This window comes from Lepisma saccharinum, chromosome 25 (assembly GCF_977018435.1).
Source record: "Lepisma saccharinum chromosome 25, izLepSacc3.1, whole genome shotgun sequence".
Lineage (NCBI taxonomy): Eukaryota > Metazoa > Arthropoda > Insecta > Zygentoma > Lepismatidae > Lepisma > Lepisma saccharinum.
In genome coordinates this window covers 16,392,469-16,406,845 of record NC_139253.1, presented here as the reverse complement: position 1 = coordinate 16,406,845, position 14,377 = coordinate 16,392,469, and the positions used below count along the sequence as shown (strand labels likewise).

At 39.6% G+C, this 14,377-nt stretch overlaps 1 protein-coding gene across 6 annotated transcripts in view; it reads right to left on the bottom strand.

The window, feature by feature from the left end:
* LOC145978541 (uncharacterized) overlaps positions 1–14,377 on the bottom strand; it is a 250,254-nt gene that overhangs the window by 127,930 nt on the left and 107,947 nt on the right. The window contains exon 1 of one of the 6 annotated variants that reach the window (XM_083111201.1): positions 2,581–2,905. The exons of the other annotated variants lie outside the window; for them this stretch is intronic. Coding sequence (XP_082967327.1) covers positions 2,581–2,754 — 174 coding nt within the window. The 5' untranslated portion in view covers positions 2,755–2,905. Of the gene's footprint in view, positions 1–2,580; positions 2,906–14,377 lie in introns of those variants that run through there. 6 annotated transcript variants of the gene reach the window in all.

The window sequence follows — 14,377 nt, the reverse complement described above, 5'->3', positions numbered from 1 at the left end:
AGCAATTTTAAGCTAACTTGATACACGTATCACTTGCAATCTGGAAATAATATTTTGGGGTAAGACACCCCTGGCACCCATAGGGGTGGGGTGGGAAGGGGTGACATGTAAAAATAATCGAGAACCACCGCTATTAAATTCCGCACAGACAGACATCCGTGACTCCATGCAATCCGCACAACGACAGCGTTTCTCGGGTTGTCTAACATTCAGGCGGTGTTGCGAATGGAATCCATAGTTTTCGCGACACTCCCAATGCGGTTCAACTTCAAGTTTATCACCTATCGGCATGGGGGGTGAGAGGGAGTGAAAAATAAAATGCCACCAATGACCTAGATTAACGTCGAATCCATAGTTTTCGGAGTCGCTAAGCTAATTGGTGACATTCATGATCACATTTAAAATTAGTTACATTTTACACTATAGTTAGAATTCATTATTTTCCTGTCTAATACAAGTTTGGGAAAAATAAATACCCGGGCAACGCCGGGTAATCATCTAGTATTATATAAGTCTGGGGATTAGCCCTTAAATGCCTTTCTTGTTCCTTGACCAGAAAATGAAGGATTTTACGTTTAAAAACAGTTTCATGGAGTATCTGAGAGAAATACATGAATTTTAAAGTAGTCGTTTTTTTCCCCATTTTATTCATAAGTGCCTATTTCGAATATCTTTTTGAGTATCTAATTCGGAAAATTATGAAAAATCTGTCGATGTTCATAACTTTTTGTGACTATTATGTATTTTTGGGAGATTTTTCTGCCTGTCTATTTTGAGTTTTTAGTGCCTATCAATCCTCATCCTCGTTATGAGCCCTTATCCTTCCATGCTTCCCTAATATCGATGTGACCAAGGAGAGTGTTAATATTATAGGACATTGAAAGTACCATATTGGAGATGTAGCAAACAAGTCATTATGAAAAAAAAATTGATAACACTCAGTAAATAATTAAGTTGTGAGACTTCTTTGAGAATATAATGATGAAACATTTTGTTTTCTCAAGCGCGAGGACTTTATTTGTAAAATAAAATATAATAACCGGCAAACTATTAGCTGGACTGGAGCCCAACAGGCGCCACTGATGCGTCTAGGTTGAATTCTCAGCGAAGGTAAAGTTCCATAAGATGAAGATGAGTGATAATATGTTGAAACTGAGGAAGGAACACACACAAAGAACATGCCCAAGTCGAGATTCGAACCCGGGACCCCTGGCATGGTAGCGCGCTGTGCTAACCACTCCACCACGGAGATCGGCTTTAAGCATAAATAAGCCGGGTAAACTGAACTGAATAGTGCTCGACAAACAGGCAATTGCTTTGCGTTAAGCAGTAAGGGAATTGATGCAGGAAACCCCAAGGTTGGAAGAAAGGCAATGGATACGCCAGCCATTATGTGAAGACAAACAAGTTACCATATTTGAATGGAGCGTAGGAAGACGCCGCACTCCTCCTTAGGAACAAGGGCAACCAGAGGTCTTCGCTTCATTAGAAAAAAAAATGTTCGACACCGTGTAAACGTCGCACGAAATTTACTCACTATATGATTTATAGGCTGTACATTCATTTTTTCTCAAACAGAAACAATCCTCACGTAGTATTGCAAATAAGTTGATCGTATAGAACCACAGATAAACTAATAAGGGCATTGGGTTACCTTTCGTACTTGGAAAATTAGGCAGTGGCAGTAGCGTTGAAACGGAGGGTACAAGGGTATACTGTCATCCCCATATTTTGGGGAAGGGGTTTGATTCCCTTGTACCCCCCCTCTCAAATAATTAGACAGGCTCAAGATGCTGTCGTTCAAATGATCTCATTCGTAGTGTAGTAGCTAAACGCAAAGAGTATCTTATAATCCTTATCCAAAAGAATGAAAAAAAAAAATGTCGCAAACTTATTATACTACACTGTGGTACAAATTACTTCACATGATCTGCGCTCAAGTTAAACTTTATAAGGAAGTAAACACTCTCTAAAGTGAGTACAAAACGATCTTTATCTGTTCGGGAACTGTACTTTTTCTTTCTTTCTTTTGGCTTGGTTGATTTTACTTCGCATTTCTACCACTTTTGGCTAACCGCGAAGATAAGGATTAGTAATGATATGAGGAAATTGATGAATGGACGCTGACACAAAACGTTTGTTTGAGTTGGTGTTTTAAGTCAACTTTATGCACAGTAAGGCTAATTGGGACTGGACCTATAGTTTAAAGTGGGATCCGAACCACTATGTGCCTCCGCCGGGTATCGAACCCAGGACACCCTGATTACAAGGCGATAACGTTACCACTGCGCCATCTGGAAGGCCCTGACACAAAACGTATCGTGCTAACTACTTCGCTTCGGAAGTCGGCTAGAAGAAGAGAAACTGATTTAAGTGTCACCCGCCATAAAGATCTGGCGGAGTGGTTATCAGAGCCAGGGGCCTCGGGTTCGAATCCCGGCATGGGTGCCCTTTGTTAGTGTACCTTCATCAATTTCATCATATAATCAACTTCGGGATTAGCCAAAAGTGGCAGAAATGCGACGTAACATAAACCAAATCAATCAACCTTGTAAAGATTGTTACTATAAACAAGCATACCTTTGATTTCGGATCGGCGGTCTCTCCATTGGCCAAAACCAGGAGACGGTGTTTCTGGAGCGACACAATGTTCTTTGGGATGACGCGTGTGTCGCCCATACCTAAAAGGGGATGATGCTCAGAGTAGCAAGGATATAGTCCTCTCTGTCCTGAAGCGTCCAGTACGGAATTCATATCGGCGACTTCTTCCAAGGTCTCACGCGAGAAGAACAGCAGGAGGACCTACACCCACTGGACGGCAATACGTTCAAGGGACCGATGAGAAGAACAAGAAATATCTACGTCGTATCCCTGACAAGGTGTCACTGCAGTTTTTTGGCGCGTCGACACAAGAAGAAGCACGAAACCAAAATGAAACTATTTCTTGCCGAAGCACTTTAAGTCAACCATCCGCTCGAGCACATCTTCACACTTACGGAATCAGGGTACCGCTTCTGCGAGAGAAAAAAAAACGGATTTGGGCGAGACCGCAGAGGCACTGGGTGTAAAGCAAAAACAAGGGATCCGCCCTTTTAAAAAAAAGAAAAATACCGTCACTGATTTGGCGACAACTTCTCACTCTCGCACTACACCATTGATAACTGAGGATTCGCTCAACTTCAACTGGATCACTGCAGAATGACCAGGGTGGAGTACTCGCTTCGCCCACTCCTGGAAACGTCTCCCATCGCAGCGAGAGTGGTTTCCATCCAGTGCTGAATCGTGACAGCTAAATACGTGCTAGTTCTTCCGTATAGCAGTAGGTGTACGATAATTAACAGCCGCAAGATTTCTCCCACGGACATAAACATCATCCACCGAATCGCAATGTATGATCTTGGAAGTATAAACGATTTACAGCGCTTATACAGGAAAAAGCGCCCCATTTTCAGGAATCCAATTGAATTAACTTGACAGTGGAACGCTTCGATTGTTCTGGAGGCAATTTAGAGCGATGAGAAATGTTTTTCTCCCACTCTGGCTTCCTACTTTCCTTTCCTCGGAGGAACATCAGTTAGCGACAACTATATTACACTAGTTTTACAACACTAACACACACACGCAGGCGCGTGGCAATTTTTAGTGCACTGGCGTGTTTTCAAAGGTAAAAAAAAGAAGTAAGAGAAAACCACGACAGTTCTTAATGAAATAGAGGAACTACATGGTCTTTTTTTTTTTTGTAATTTCATGACGTTCAGTCACGGACAACTAAACTTCTTCAGACATGATCGACAATAAGGAAAGGAGGGCAACGAAGAACGAGAGTGTAAAACAACTAATTACTTTCTAGACGCAGATTCAGAGGATAGGAGGAACAGGCTAAGAACGAACACGAATTTTCAGTCTAACATGCAAGGATATAGTATTATTGAAATTCGTATCCAATAGTAGTACAGACCATTCATAATCAATGTTCATTATTATTTTATTTTAATTTAGCTCCTGTAAAGATGGCGCTACAGAGGTCTGGATCAGGGCCCTTATTGCTCGGAGCTACATATTGTATTGACCCAATGCCATTAATTTTTAGCTCCTGTAAAGTCTAAGGTTCTACAGATGCAGAGTCTTTCTTGCTCGAAGTTACAGTTTGTACTGAACAAAAGCCATTAATTTTTAGCTCCTGTAAAGTCTAAAGTTCTATAGAGGCAGAGCCTTACTTGTTCGAAGCTACACTTTGTACTGACCCAAAGCCATTAATTTCTAGCTCCTGTAAATAATGAGGTGCTGCAGAGATCTGGAGCAGGACCCTCCTTGCTCGGGGCTACAGGTTGTATCGACCCAATGCAAATAATTTTTAGCTCCTGTAGTCCAAGGTCCTACAGAGGTCTCGAGCAGGACAGGTTGTATTGACCCAACCATTAATTACACTGTTCTACAAAAAAAAAAAAAAAAAACTTTTTCTTTTTTCTGGAGGAAAAAGTTCTGATTCCTATTGCAAATTTTGCGTTGATTTCAAATCTGTATTTAGATTTTCTTTGTCAGGGATAGTTTACGAGTAATCATGATTTTATTTCTTTCAAAATTCTTGCAATTTTAAGGTGAATACTGAGTGAACTCATGGAATAATTTAATCATCCTTTCTCGAAACTTAGTATATTATGTTTAAAAGTTATAAATGTGATATGTGACACAATATTTGTACACAGAATTGTTATATAATACTTATTTTCCAAAAATATAATAAAATTTTTGCAATTTTTATTGCATATAACATTATATCCATGCTCTTTTTCCTTTGTCTGTTAGACATGATTCAAACTCTGGATTTGCTGAAGTTCTCTAATTTGAGGTCCCACAAAATACCTTCCTTTCCCTTTTCTGGTGAAAGACGAGGCATTTTGTTTGAAAGACACTTAAATCTTCTTCCAGTTGTGTCCATAGCCTTTACAAATTGTTTCGTAAGGCCTGGCTTGATGTGAAGAGGGGGAAGAGGAACATCACACGCTGTATAATTTTTCTCCCACTTGTCAATTTCGTTGAGACCAATTCTATTATGTGTCGTGGTTCTCCTGTCATGGGTATACCACTTGCAGAGGAAGCAGGTATACTTTGTGTAGCCATGTTGCATTCCCAATATCATTGCAACTATCTTGAAGTCGCCAAATATCTTCCACTTATGCTCATTAAATTCCATGGATTTCTTCTAATATCTCTGGACCTAAAGGATATCGGTAAGGATGGAAAATATTGGATAGATCTTGCCTAGGATAGGGACAGATGGAAGGGTTGTGTTGCTGCAGCCATAAGCCTTTGGGCTTAAGAAGCTTGAGAGTTAGTTAGTTAGCTTCTAATATCTCACAGGTTTCTTTGTGACATCAGAAGAACGTATGAACGTTCATTAAACCACTAACATCGTTCCGATCAGTCCGTAGGTGGTCAGTTTCAAAATAGGCACATTTGCCTAAATTTAGTAACGTTTGTGCTGGGGTGGAGATTATATTGGTCGATTCCAAGGTAATGTTTGTAGTATACTTCTTCATGATAGATCAGATCCTCCTCTTCTGCCTTGCAAAGACCAACTCTCCACAGATGTAGCAGAAGCTACCTGGTTGATTTCGACAGGCAAAGTATATCAACTTAAACAAAAGCTGCAAACACAATGCTTAGTATTTTGACAATAACTTGCAGGTACATCATGTAGCTTAGTACCAGAACTGCCAACATCTGAAACAGAAGCTCAGAAGCAGATTGCCTACTGCTCATCTGACAATTCCCTGCATTTATCACAAACGGTGAATCTCAGTAAAATGACTCTTAATTCCTTATAACTAAAAAACTGTCCTTGATAGCGAAATTCTAATTACGGATTTGAATTTCCCATACCAAATTCCTTCAGAAAAACTTATTTTCACATAAGAAATAAAACCTTTGTAGAACAGTGTTATTAGCTCCTGTGAAGTATGAGGACAACAGAGGCAGGCAGGGTCCAGCTTGGTCGGAGCTACAGGTTGTATTAGCTCAATGCCAAACCATTAATTTTTCACGCGGCCCCAGCGCCCTAGGAGCTCTAGCCTTCAAGAAAGAATTTTAAAATAAACTTCCAAATAGTTACGAGTTACGGTTAAATCAAGCTTGAGTATTCGCTTGCACTTGTGGAGACCAGCAAGCGCCACGTGCGGTGATACGAGAGCGCTCTTCCACAAATATGGCGGCCTGAGTTAAATTTTCAAACCTATAGTACTCACATGACTGAAGCTTAAGTCCATGAAAAATGAACGAACAACCTTTCAGTGTCAAATTACTCCAACAAAAAGACAAGCAGCAAAAGAGACATGGTTTTAGTCCCCAATTCCTAAGGAGTGCAAAATGTATTAAATATTTCCTTATATTCATGCCTTTTTAATTCACAAGTTGATATCTCGGACTTCTGTAGGTCTCTAAGAAATTCCAAGTCAGTGAGAATTCTGATGTAGTAATTGATTTATTTGGTTTATTTTACTTCGCTACTTTGCCACTTTTGGCTAATCGCGACGATGAGGAGTGATGCCATGATGGAATTGATGAAGCTACATTCACAATGAACACCCATGCAAAGGTCAAGATTCGAACCCACGACCCTTGGCGTCGTAGCGTGCTGTTCTCACCAACTTCGCCACGTAGTTGGCTGATGTAGTAATTAAATACTAATTTATATGCCAGAACTCTGTAAGCATATTGGGAGAAACTTTTACCGTGAACAAAGAAACGAAGTTTAAGACGTTATATAGTGTAAAGACAACTATTAATGTAAAGTTCTGTTCGAGACGAAACCGTACAGTCATTTAACACACGCTTGTGAAACACTTTGTAAACCTTCCTATCAACGGAACCTGTAGTACGAAAGACTCTCTTTCTCTATACATCCTCATTGTAAATTAAGTTTTGCTGCTCGGTTATCTCCGTTGTTAGCGAACTTCACAAGTATCCGACACCAGGAAAGTTTCATTCGGTTTATGTGTTTTCCATGATATCGCTTCTAAAGTTGGCAGTTCGGTGAAACCTTGAAGAAAGAGAAGAAAAAAATACATTTTCCGCAGATCTGCACTTCCGTTGCATCTTGACTTGCCTGAATTCATAAACATCTACTTTCAAAACCGAAAGTAAATTATAGGAACATAAAAAAAATAGACTTTGAACTCGTAAAAATATCAATATCACGACGGTTTCTTTTCTTTCTTGAAGAGCAACGATTAGCTCAATACATTTCACATGCTTGAGTAGATCCCGTCCGTTCTTGCGTTAAAGCTAACTTTCGCCGACAATACTCAAAGGACATGAAACACGGCAATAAGATTTTTATAAAAACAGGCGGTTGAAAATACATATTCACTTCCAATAGTAATCAAGCGGATTTGAAGGTAGACGGAATGTTTTTAGTTTGAAAGGTGGTGTCACGTTCGCAACTTCGTGCATGTCAGAGTAGCTCGACTCCAATGTTTGTTTCTTTTCCAGTCCATTTTATTCACGAATATAGGATAATTGCGATGGTTTTGACGGTGAAAGTCATTTTAAAAATTAATGGTAGGACAATTGCAACGATCGGGACCTAACCGAACCTAACCAAAGGCGCCACAGAACTAATAATGCTGCAGAAGGTTGGAACAACAAAATAAGACCGCATCCAAAAATTAATGATGTTCTGGTCTGCCTCAAGAGCCAAGCAGAAGACACCAAGATATCAAGTACATGCGGATGGAACTTCATCTACCTATAGGTAGAAGGTCAGAAAAGGAAGAAGCGAACCACTATTTGCCTCCACCGGGTATTGAACCCGGGACTCCTTATTTGCAAGACCGCTCACACTTATTCACATTGTTGTTTGTTCTACCTTTTCTCTGCCGTGTGCGTACGCCAGAGTAAAGGTTCGGCACAAGAAGCGAAGTAAAATAAATCAAATCAAAACACATTCATGTTCAAGTATTGGAGCCGACCCCCGTTGCGGAGTGGTAAGCACATCGCGCTACGACGCCAGGGGTCTCGGGTTCGAATCCTGGCTTGGGCATGGACGTTTGTGAGTGTCCATTCATCTCACATCATCACTCATCCCCATCTTCGCAAATTAGTCAAACGTGGTACAAAAGCGAAGTAAAATAAAGCAAATCAATCAATCGATCAAGTATTGGACATTCAGTACAATCAACACATACAAGTCTCTATACTGCGCATATAACACAAACTCGAGGCGACATAGTTATGGTAAGAAATGCAGCGGACATAACGACTGCGTTGTTGATAATCACGGGCGTAGGCCGAGGCAGACGTGCAGGGTAGACACGCATGGCCACGAATTAAACAACAGCTAACGCCAAGCAGGAAGTTCAGGTGTTCTGGTCTTGCAGCTGCCTTCACCGTCGCTTGAGGGAAACCGCTTCGGATGCAGGTCGAACGAGGCTCATGCCACCCTCCCACACGCACCATAACGGGCGAGCTGTTATGGGGTCTTGTTTTGCAGATACAAAGCGAAACAAAATTCGCAACGTTTCGAAAGTGGTTACATTAGCCAGGTCTAGTCCGTTGCATTTCTTGACTCGCTTTGCACTCATAGCCGACCTCCGTGGCATAGCTGTTAACACGGTGCACCACAACGCCTGTGGTCTCGGGTTCGAATCCCAGTCTGGGCATGGATGTTCTTTGTGAGTGTCCTTTCAATTTCATCAGCATCACTCATCCCCATCTTCGCGATTTGCCAAAAGTGGCAGAAATGTGAAGTAAAATAAACAAAATCAATCAATCTTCAATTTCACGATATCATCATCACTCATGCTAGCCAAAAGTATCAGAAAAACGGCGTAAAATAACGAAATTAATCAATAAATCTCTTTGCACTCACGTGTGCAACACTGAACCGTCTACTTCCTTCATTTGGTGTTTGCATCGTTTGAACTCAATCGAGGAGCGGTGTACAGTATGGTGTATGGTCACGTAGTACTTAGAAACCAATCAATGAACGTTGAAAGGAGCAAACATTTGTTGAATCTTCTGAACTTGAACAGAACAGCCTTTACTTATTTGAATACTTAGTCTGACACTGGGATGCACCTACACTACACCTAGTGTCAAAAAATGCATCGCAATAGACGAGGCTACTGGAATGTTTCCACTCAATTTCTTTTCTTAACTCTGTAAGATGGAACAGATTTTTGAGTCCTGATTTTAATATGCAAATATGAATCTGTTCCCCAGCAATTAATACGCAGAAAATCCAAGTTAAACCCTAGAATACTTTTTCTTAATGCGTTACCTATACTCGCGAAACACGGATATTCAAAACGAAAATTGAGAAACAGCTCTTAATTTTTGAAAGAAAATATTTGGACCAAATAATTTTATTTGTTTTATTTTACGTCGCTTCTCTGTTACTTATGGCTAATCGCGAAGCTGGGGATGAAAAGTGATAGATATAATTGATGCAAGAAGAATCACAAACACGCATGGACAGGACAGTACAAAAGCCCCCTGAGAATTATACTGACTGTGAGTGTAGACGTCAGAGCCTCCTTAGTCTGAAACAAAGCAGTCCAGGTGTACCATTTGGAAGTGGACTTGTACCCTTGGGCCACCCCCTTCTATGGGGGGGGTGCACTTTTATAACTGTCAGGAAAGAACTGTGAGAAGGGGAGATTTTTAGATAAATTTAGATGCGAGGGTGGTGACATGTTAAATTCGGCCCTTGTTACAGCCAAGAACGTCATTACAAAAATCATACGTTTCCCCATTCAAAAACTGTTAAGGAGCAATGACTGCATATACAAGCGACAAATAGCTGCATCTCTTCCATTTCCGTTACGCACATGTAAGAATACTAACAGTGAGTATTTAACTGTTTAAACTACCCTATCACAACGTCGTCTTCGTTCCCCTGATTCTTACTGTTTCGTATCCCCGCCTCAAGCATTCCGAGACCTTGCAACATATACTTTATGACAAGCAGTCCTCTTACATACTACCCAACGTTATTTGTCTTTAACTGTACAATGAAAAGGCGAGACCTATTCCTACGCCCAAAGCACAGGATTCACAATACCGCTTCGCGCTTCACAACAAGCGGAACTAAATGTAGATACGTGTTAAGTGGGGACATTTACCACTTACAGTAAAGAATGGTAAGGGACATAGATATACATCTGTACAACAAAAAGTCATTAGTTTTTTTTTTTTCAGTTTTAAAATATACCAAACTTGATATTTGTCTAACACTCTAACTGCCACGCGGGTGACCTGGGTTCGATTCCCGGAGTTCGATTCCCGACCAAATTTCCTAATGCCACTAAGTAATAAAGTTTTAAAAAAAAGAATAAATAGTGCAAAAATATTTAAATTAAATACACATAAGTGAAAACACTTTTAAAACAAACTAAAAGTAAAAACCAAAGAAGTGTAAAACTGACTAAACGTAAATGTAAGTGAAAAAACTTATTAAAAGTTAATAAAATGGATTCAAGTGTATTAAATGATTATTAAAATTAACTAATTATAACGTGTAAAATCGTATTAAAAGAAACGAAATAAAAACTAAAATCCTACAAATCTATATATAAACGTGTAAAAAAAACTCGATAAAACTAAATACAAGAATGTAAAACCTAATGTAAAGTGAATAAAAGAGGTTACAACGTAAAACAAAGTGTGTGCGAGTGTGTGTGTGTGTGTTTAGATAAAAACCGTCCTTGGTCTTATCTCAAAGAGTTGTGAACGAAAGCAATTTTGATTGAACATTCAAAATTGATTGAAATCTCGAAAGGGACAAGACTCGAATTCAGACATGAGAGAAAAACTTGTCTATGTGCACGTCAAGAAATACAGGAATTATAAATCACTATAGAGCAATGGAGAAAAGCAATGCCTGTAGTGCACGTCAAGAAATACAGGAATTATAAATCACTATAGAACAATGGAGAAAAGCAATGCCTGTAGTGCACGTCAAGAAATACAGGAATCATAAATCACTATAGAGCAATGGAGAAAAGCAATGCCTGTAGTGCACGTCAAGAAATACAGGAATTATAAATCACTATAGAGCAATGGAGAAAAGCAATGCCTGTAGTGCACGTCAAGAAATACAGGAATTATAAATCACTATAGAGCAATGGAGAAAAGCAATGCCTGTAGTGCACGTCTAGAAATACAGGAATTATAAATCACTATAGAACAATGGAGAAAAGCAATGCCTGTAGTGCACGTCAAGAAATACAGGAATTATAAAGCATTATGGAACAATGGAGAAAAGCAATGCCTGTAACAATGTGAAACTACTCTTAGAGCTATAATAGCGAGATGAAGGTCTTTCCAACCAAGCCAAAATCTCTCTTTTTTCCGTGCATTGTAAAGTCTGGCCTGGCTACAAGCGCTGCATTTGCGGTTAACAAATGGTCCCCCGAGACGAATGTAATGCGAGCCATGTAATGCCATGAAGCTATTGCGGACATAAATCAACCCGGAATTAGGCCGAGAGATTTTCTCATAATGGAAGGAGGTGAAATTTCTGCGTGCAACACGAATCCTTTTAGCATTTGTTAATTCTTAAGAGCTGAAATTTTAGTTACAGATGCGAATTTCGCTGCAGCTGGAAACACTGGCATGCAAAACTATCTCAGAATAATGCGGTACTGTCAGTAATTACGCCAGACTTTTTTTTCTATTCAGAGTTGCAAGTTTCAGAAAATTAATTGTCTCCAAATTTGCAGGTTACAATTTTACGAGAAGATATGCAATAAATGCATGATAGTCACATCTGAGAGCAAGTTCTCAATTGAAAGTGTTTCCAACCTACATTTTAAGCTGATAATTACTTATTTAACGGACCACATATAGTACGACACAGTAAGTGTTTCACAACGCTTGACAAAGTTTGTTTTGAATCAATTTGATGCTCACTTAGGTTAAAAAGCACTGGATCTACAGTTTAAAGTAGAATCCAAACCACTATGAAATGTTTCCCCACATGGTGCCTCTCCGATGGCGTAATGGTAGCGTCGTTACCTTGTAGTCAAGGAGTCTCGGGTTCGATACTTAGTGGAGGAACATTGTGGTTCGGAGCTCATTTTAAAACTACAGGTCTAGTTCCGATTAATTTTAAGGTGAAAGTGTTACATTTTTCTGTTAAAATGATTATTTGTAATAAAATGTTATTCGGCTTATTTTATATCTAGATTAGCCCATCTCTGTATAAAATGGACTAAAACAAAACCTAAGCTCAACCGGGAATCCTAGATTACAAGACGTCAACATCAGTGGGAAGACCCCGAGGAACCGTATTGCCCATAAATAACACGAGACCCTATGAGGATTATGCTAGCCGTGAGTCCAGACGCCAGAGCTTCGCTACAAAATGCAGTCCAGGGTGTACTACGTGGAAGGGAGATTGACATTTGGGTGTCCTCGGAATGACCAGCAACTTCTGAAACACCCTCTACAAGGCAATGCTTTGTATTCACGACAGGAGAATGAGAGAAAAAGAAGGCAAGTTCCTTTAGTCGCACCCTATTGTAGCAAATAAGACAAACCGCAAGCGTCGCTGAAGAAGATCAAAGGAAAAACTCAAGTTTTAGAGGGGATTTTTTGTTCTTCTTCTCCTCGAACAAACTGAACAAAAAAGATTCAATCACTTCTTTTATTGATCCACAACAAGCAAAGTAACTCCATCTAGAAAGTCGTTAGGGTTTTCTTTAGGACCCTAGGGAAGGGCGAAAGAAGAGTTTCCAGGATTGCGCTATATTGAAGGGTATCCTCCCCCAAATATAAATCTCCACATTCCCCTCCCTTTTGGCATCTCCCCAAAATGAGGGTAGAAGTATATATTTTAACATTACTGAAGATCTTAGGCTGCAAGTACTCTTTAGATTAGTTAAGATAATTAAAATAAAAAAGGTTGATTCTGCAAAGCATGCTTCTATGCTAATGGTTCATTCGTTCATTACTTATTCTCCTCTCAATCTAAAGATGTAGAAGATGTAGAAGGGTGATGCAAAATAATTATTGATTGATTGATTTAGTTTATTTTCTTACGATTTCTGTCAGTTTTGGCTAATTGGGAAGATGAGGGTGATAAGAAGAAATAGATGAAGGGACAATGACAAACGCATATGGACAGGACATAAGTCCCATAGAGGATTATACTGCTCGTGTGTCCAGACGCCAGAGCCTGGCTAGTCTGGAAAATGCAGCCCAGGGTGTACTACGTGGAAGAGAGGTTTACATTTGGGTGTCTTTTGAAAAGGTCACCTCTTACACAACTCCCAAAATAACAAATATGTAGGTACAGTCAGAGACACTTCTGGGTTTTACCAACCCCACTGACTGACTGACTGACAATGGGATCATTACAACCTAGAAGTGTCCGCGACTGTACAAGTTATTATGGATTACTGAGATAATGATCAGTCAGTCCATGCTATGGAAATGGGAATAGGAACGGTGTCTTAAATATTTACAAAAATAATAAATGCGTAACACTTATGTTGCTTTGTTGTTCTTAGCATATAACACTTGTTTTGAAATAATTTATCGACTGTCCTCGACCTTTATTAATTGAGTATTACTCACCCGATGAAGACTGGCACAGTTTACTGTAAAAAAAAACAATTGGTGCCTACCTCCGTGACAGAGTGGTTAGCACAGCGCGCCACGACGCCAGGGGTCCTGGGTTCGAATTCCGGCCTAAGCATGGGTATTCTTTGTGAGTGTCCCTTCATCGATTTCTCATCATCGTCGCGATTAGCCAAAAATGAGAGAAAAGCGACTGGAAATAGCACACATCAAATAAAAAAACTTTGTTATTTCAAATAAATCAGGTTGGCAGAAGACTTGAGTCCCACTTTAAGACGTATTGTTAAGTTTCACTTATATAAAGATGAATAGAAATGCAGGATTTTGGTTTGTGCACTACGTAATTATTCTACCCACTCAATTTAAATAAACTCTTAGGTGTAAAATGCGAAGTGAGAATATAATATTCAGCTTCGCATTTCTTTATTATATACCCATGTATCATGGAATATATTATTAATTATAGGAGCCCAATATGGAAGATGAGATCACATTTATTTTGGAGTTCTATCCTGAAAATTGACATCAAGGTCACCTTAGAAGTAAAGTTTACCCGATATAATTCACCGACACGAACGACCTTCTCCAATATGAGTCACACAGTGAGGAGTTCGCGCAAGGTCAAGTACGGACTACAAGCTAACTTCCCTTTTTACGCTTCAAAAAACTACACAGGAACTCCGAAGCGAACATTAACTAACTTCCTGCACGTTTTACAGCGAACAAAAGCACGACGAATACTGGAAAAGTTTAAAGTTTTCTAAATACTGACAGTTGCTTACCAAGTTACAAA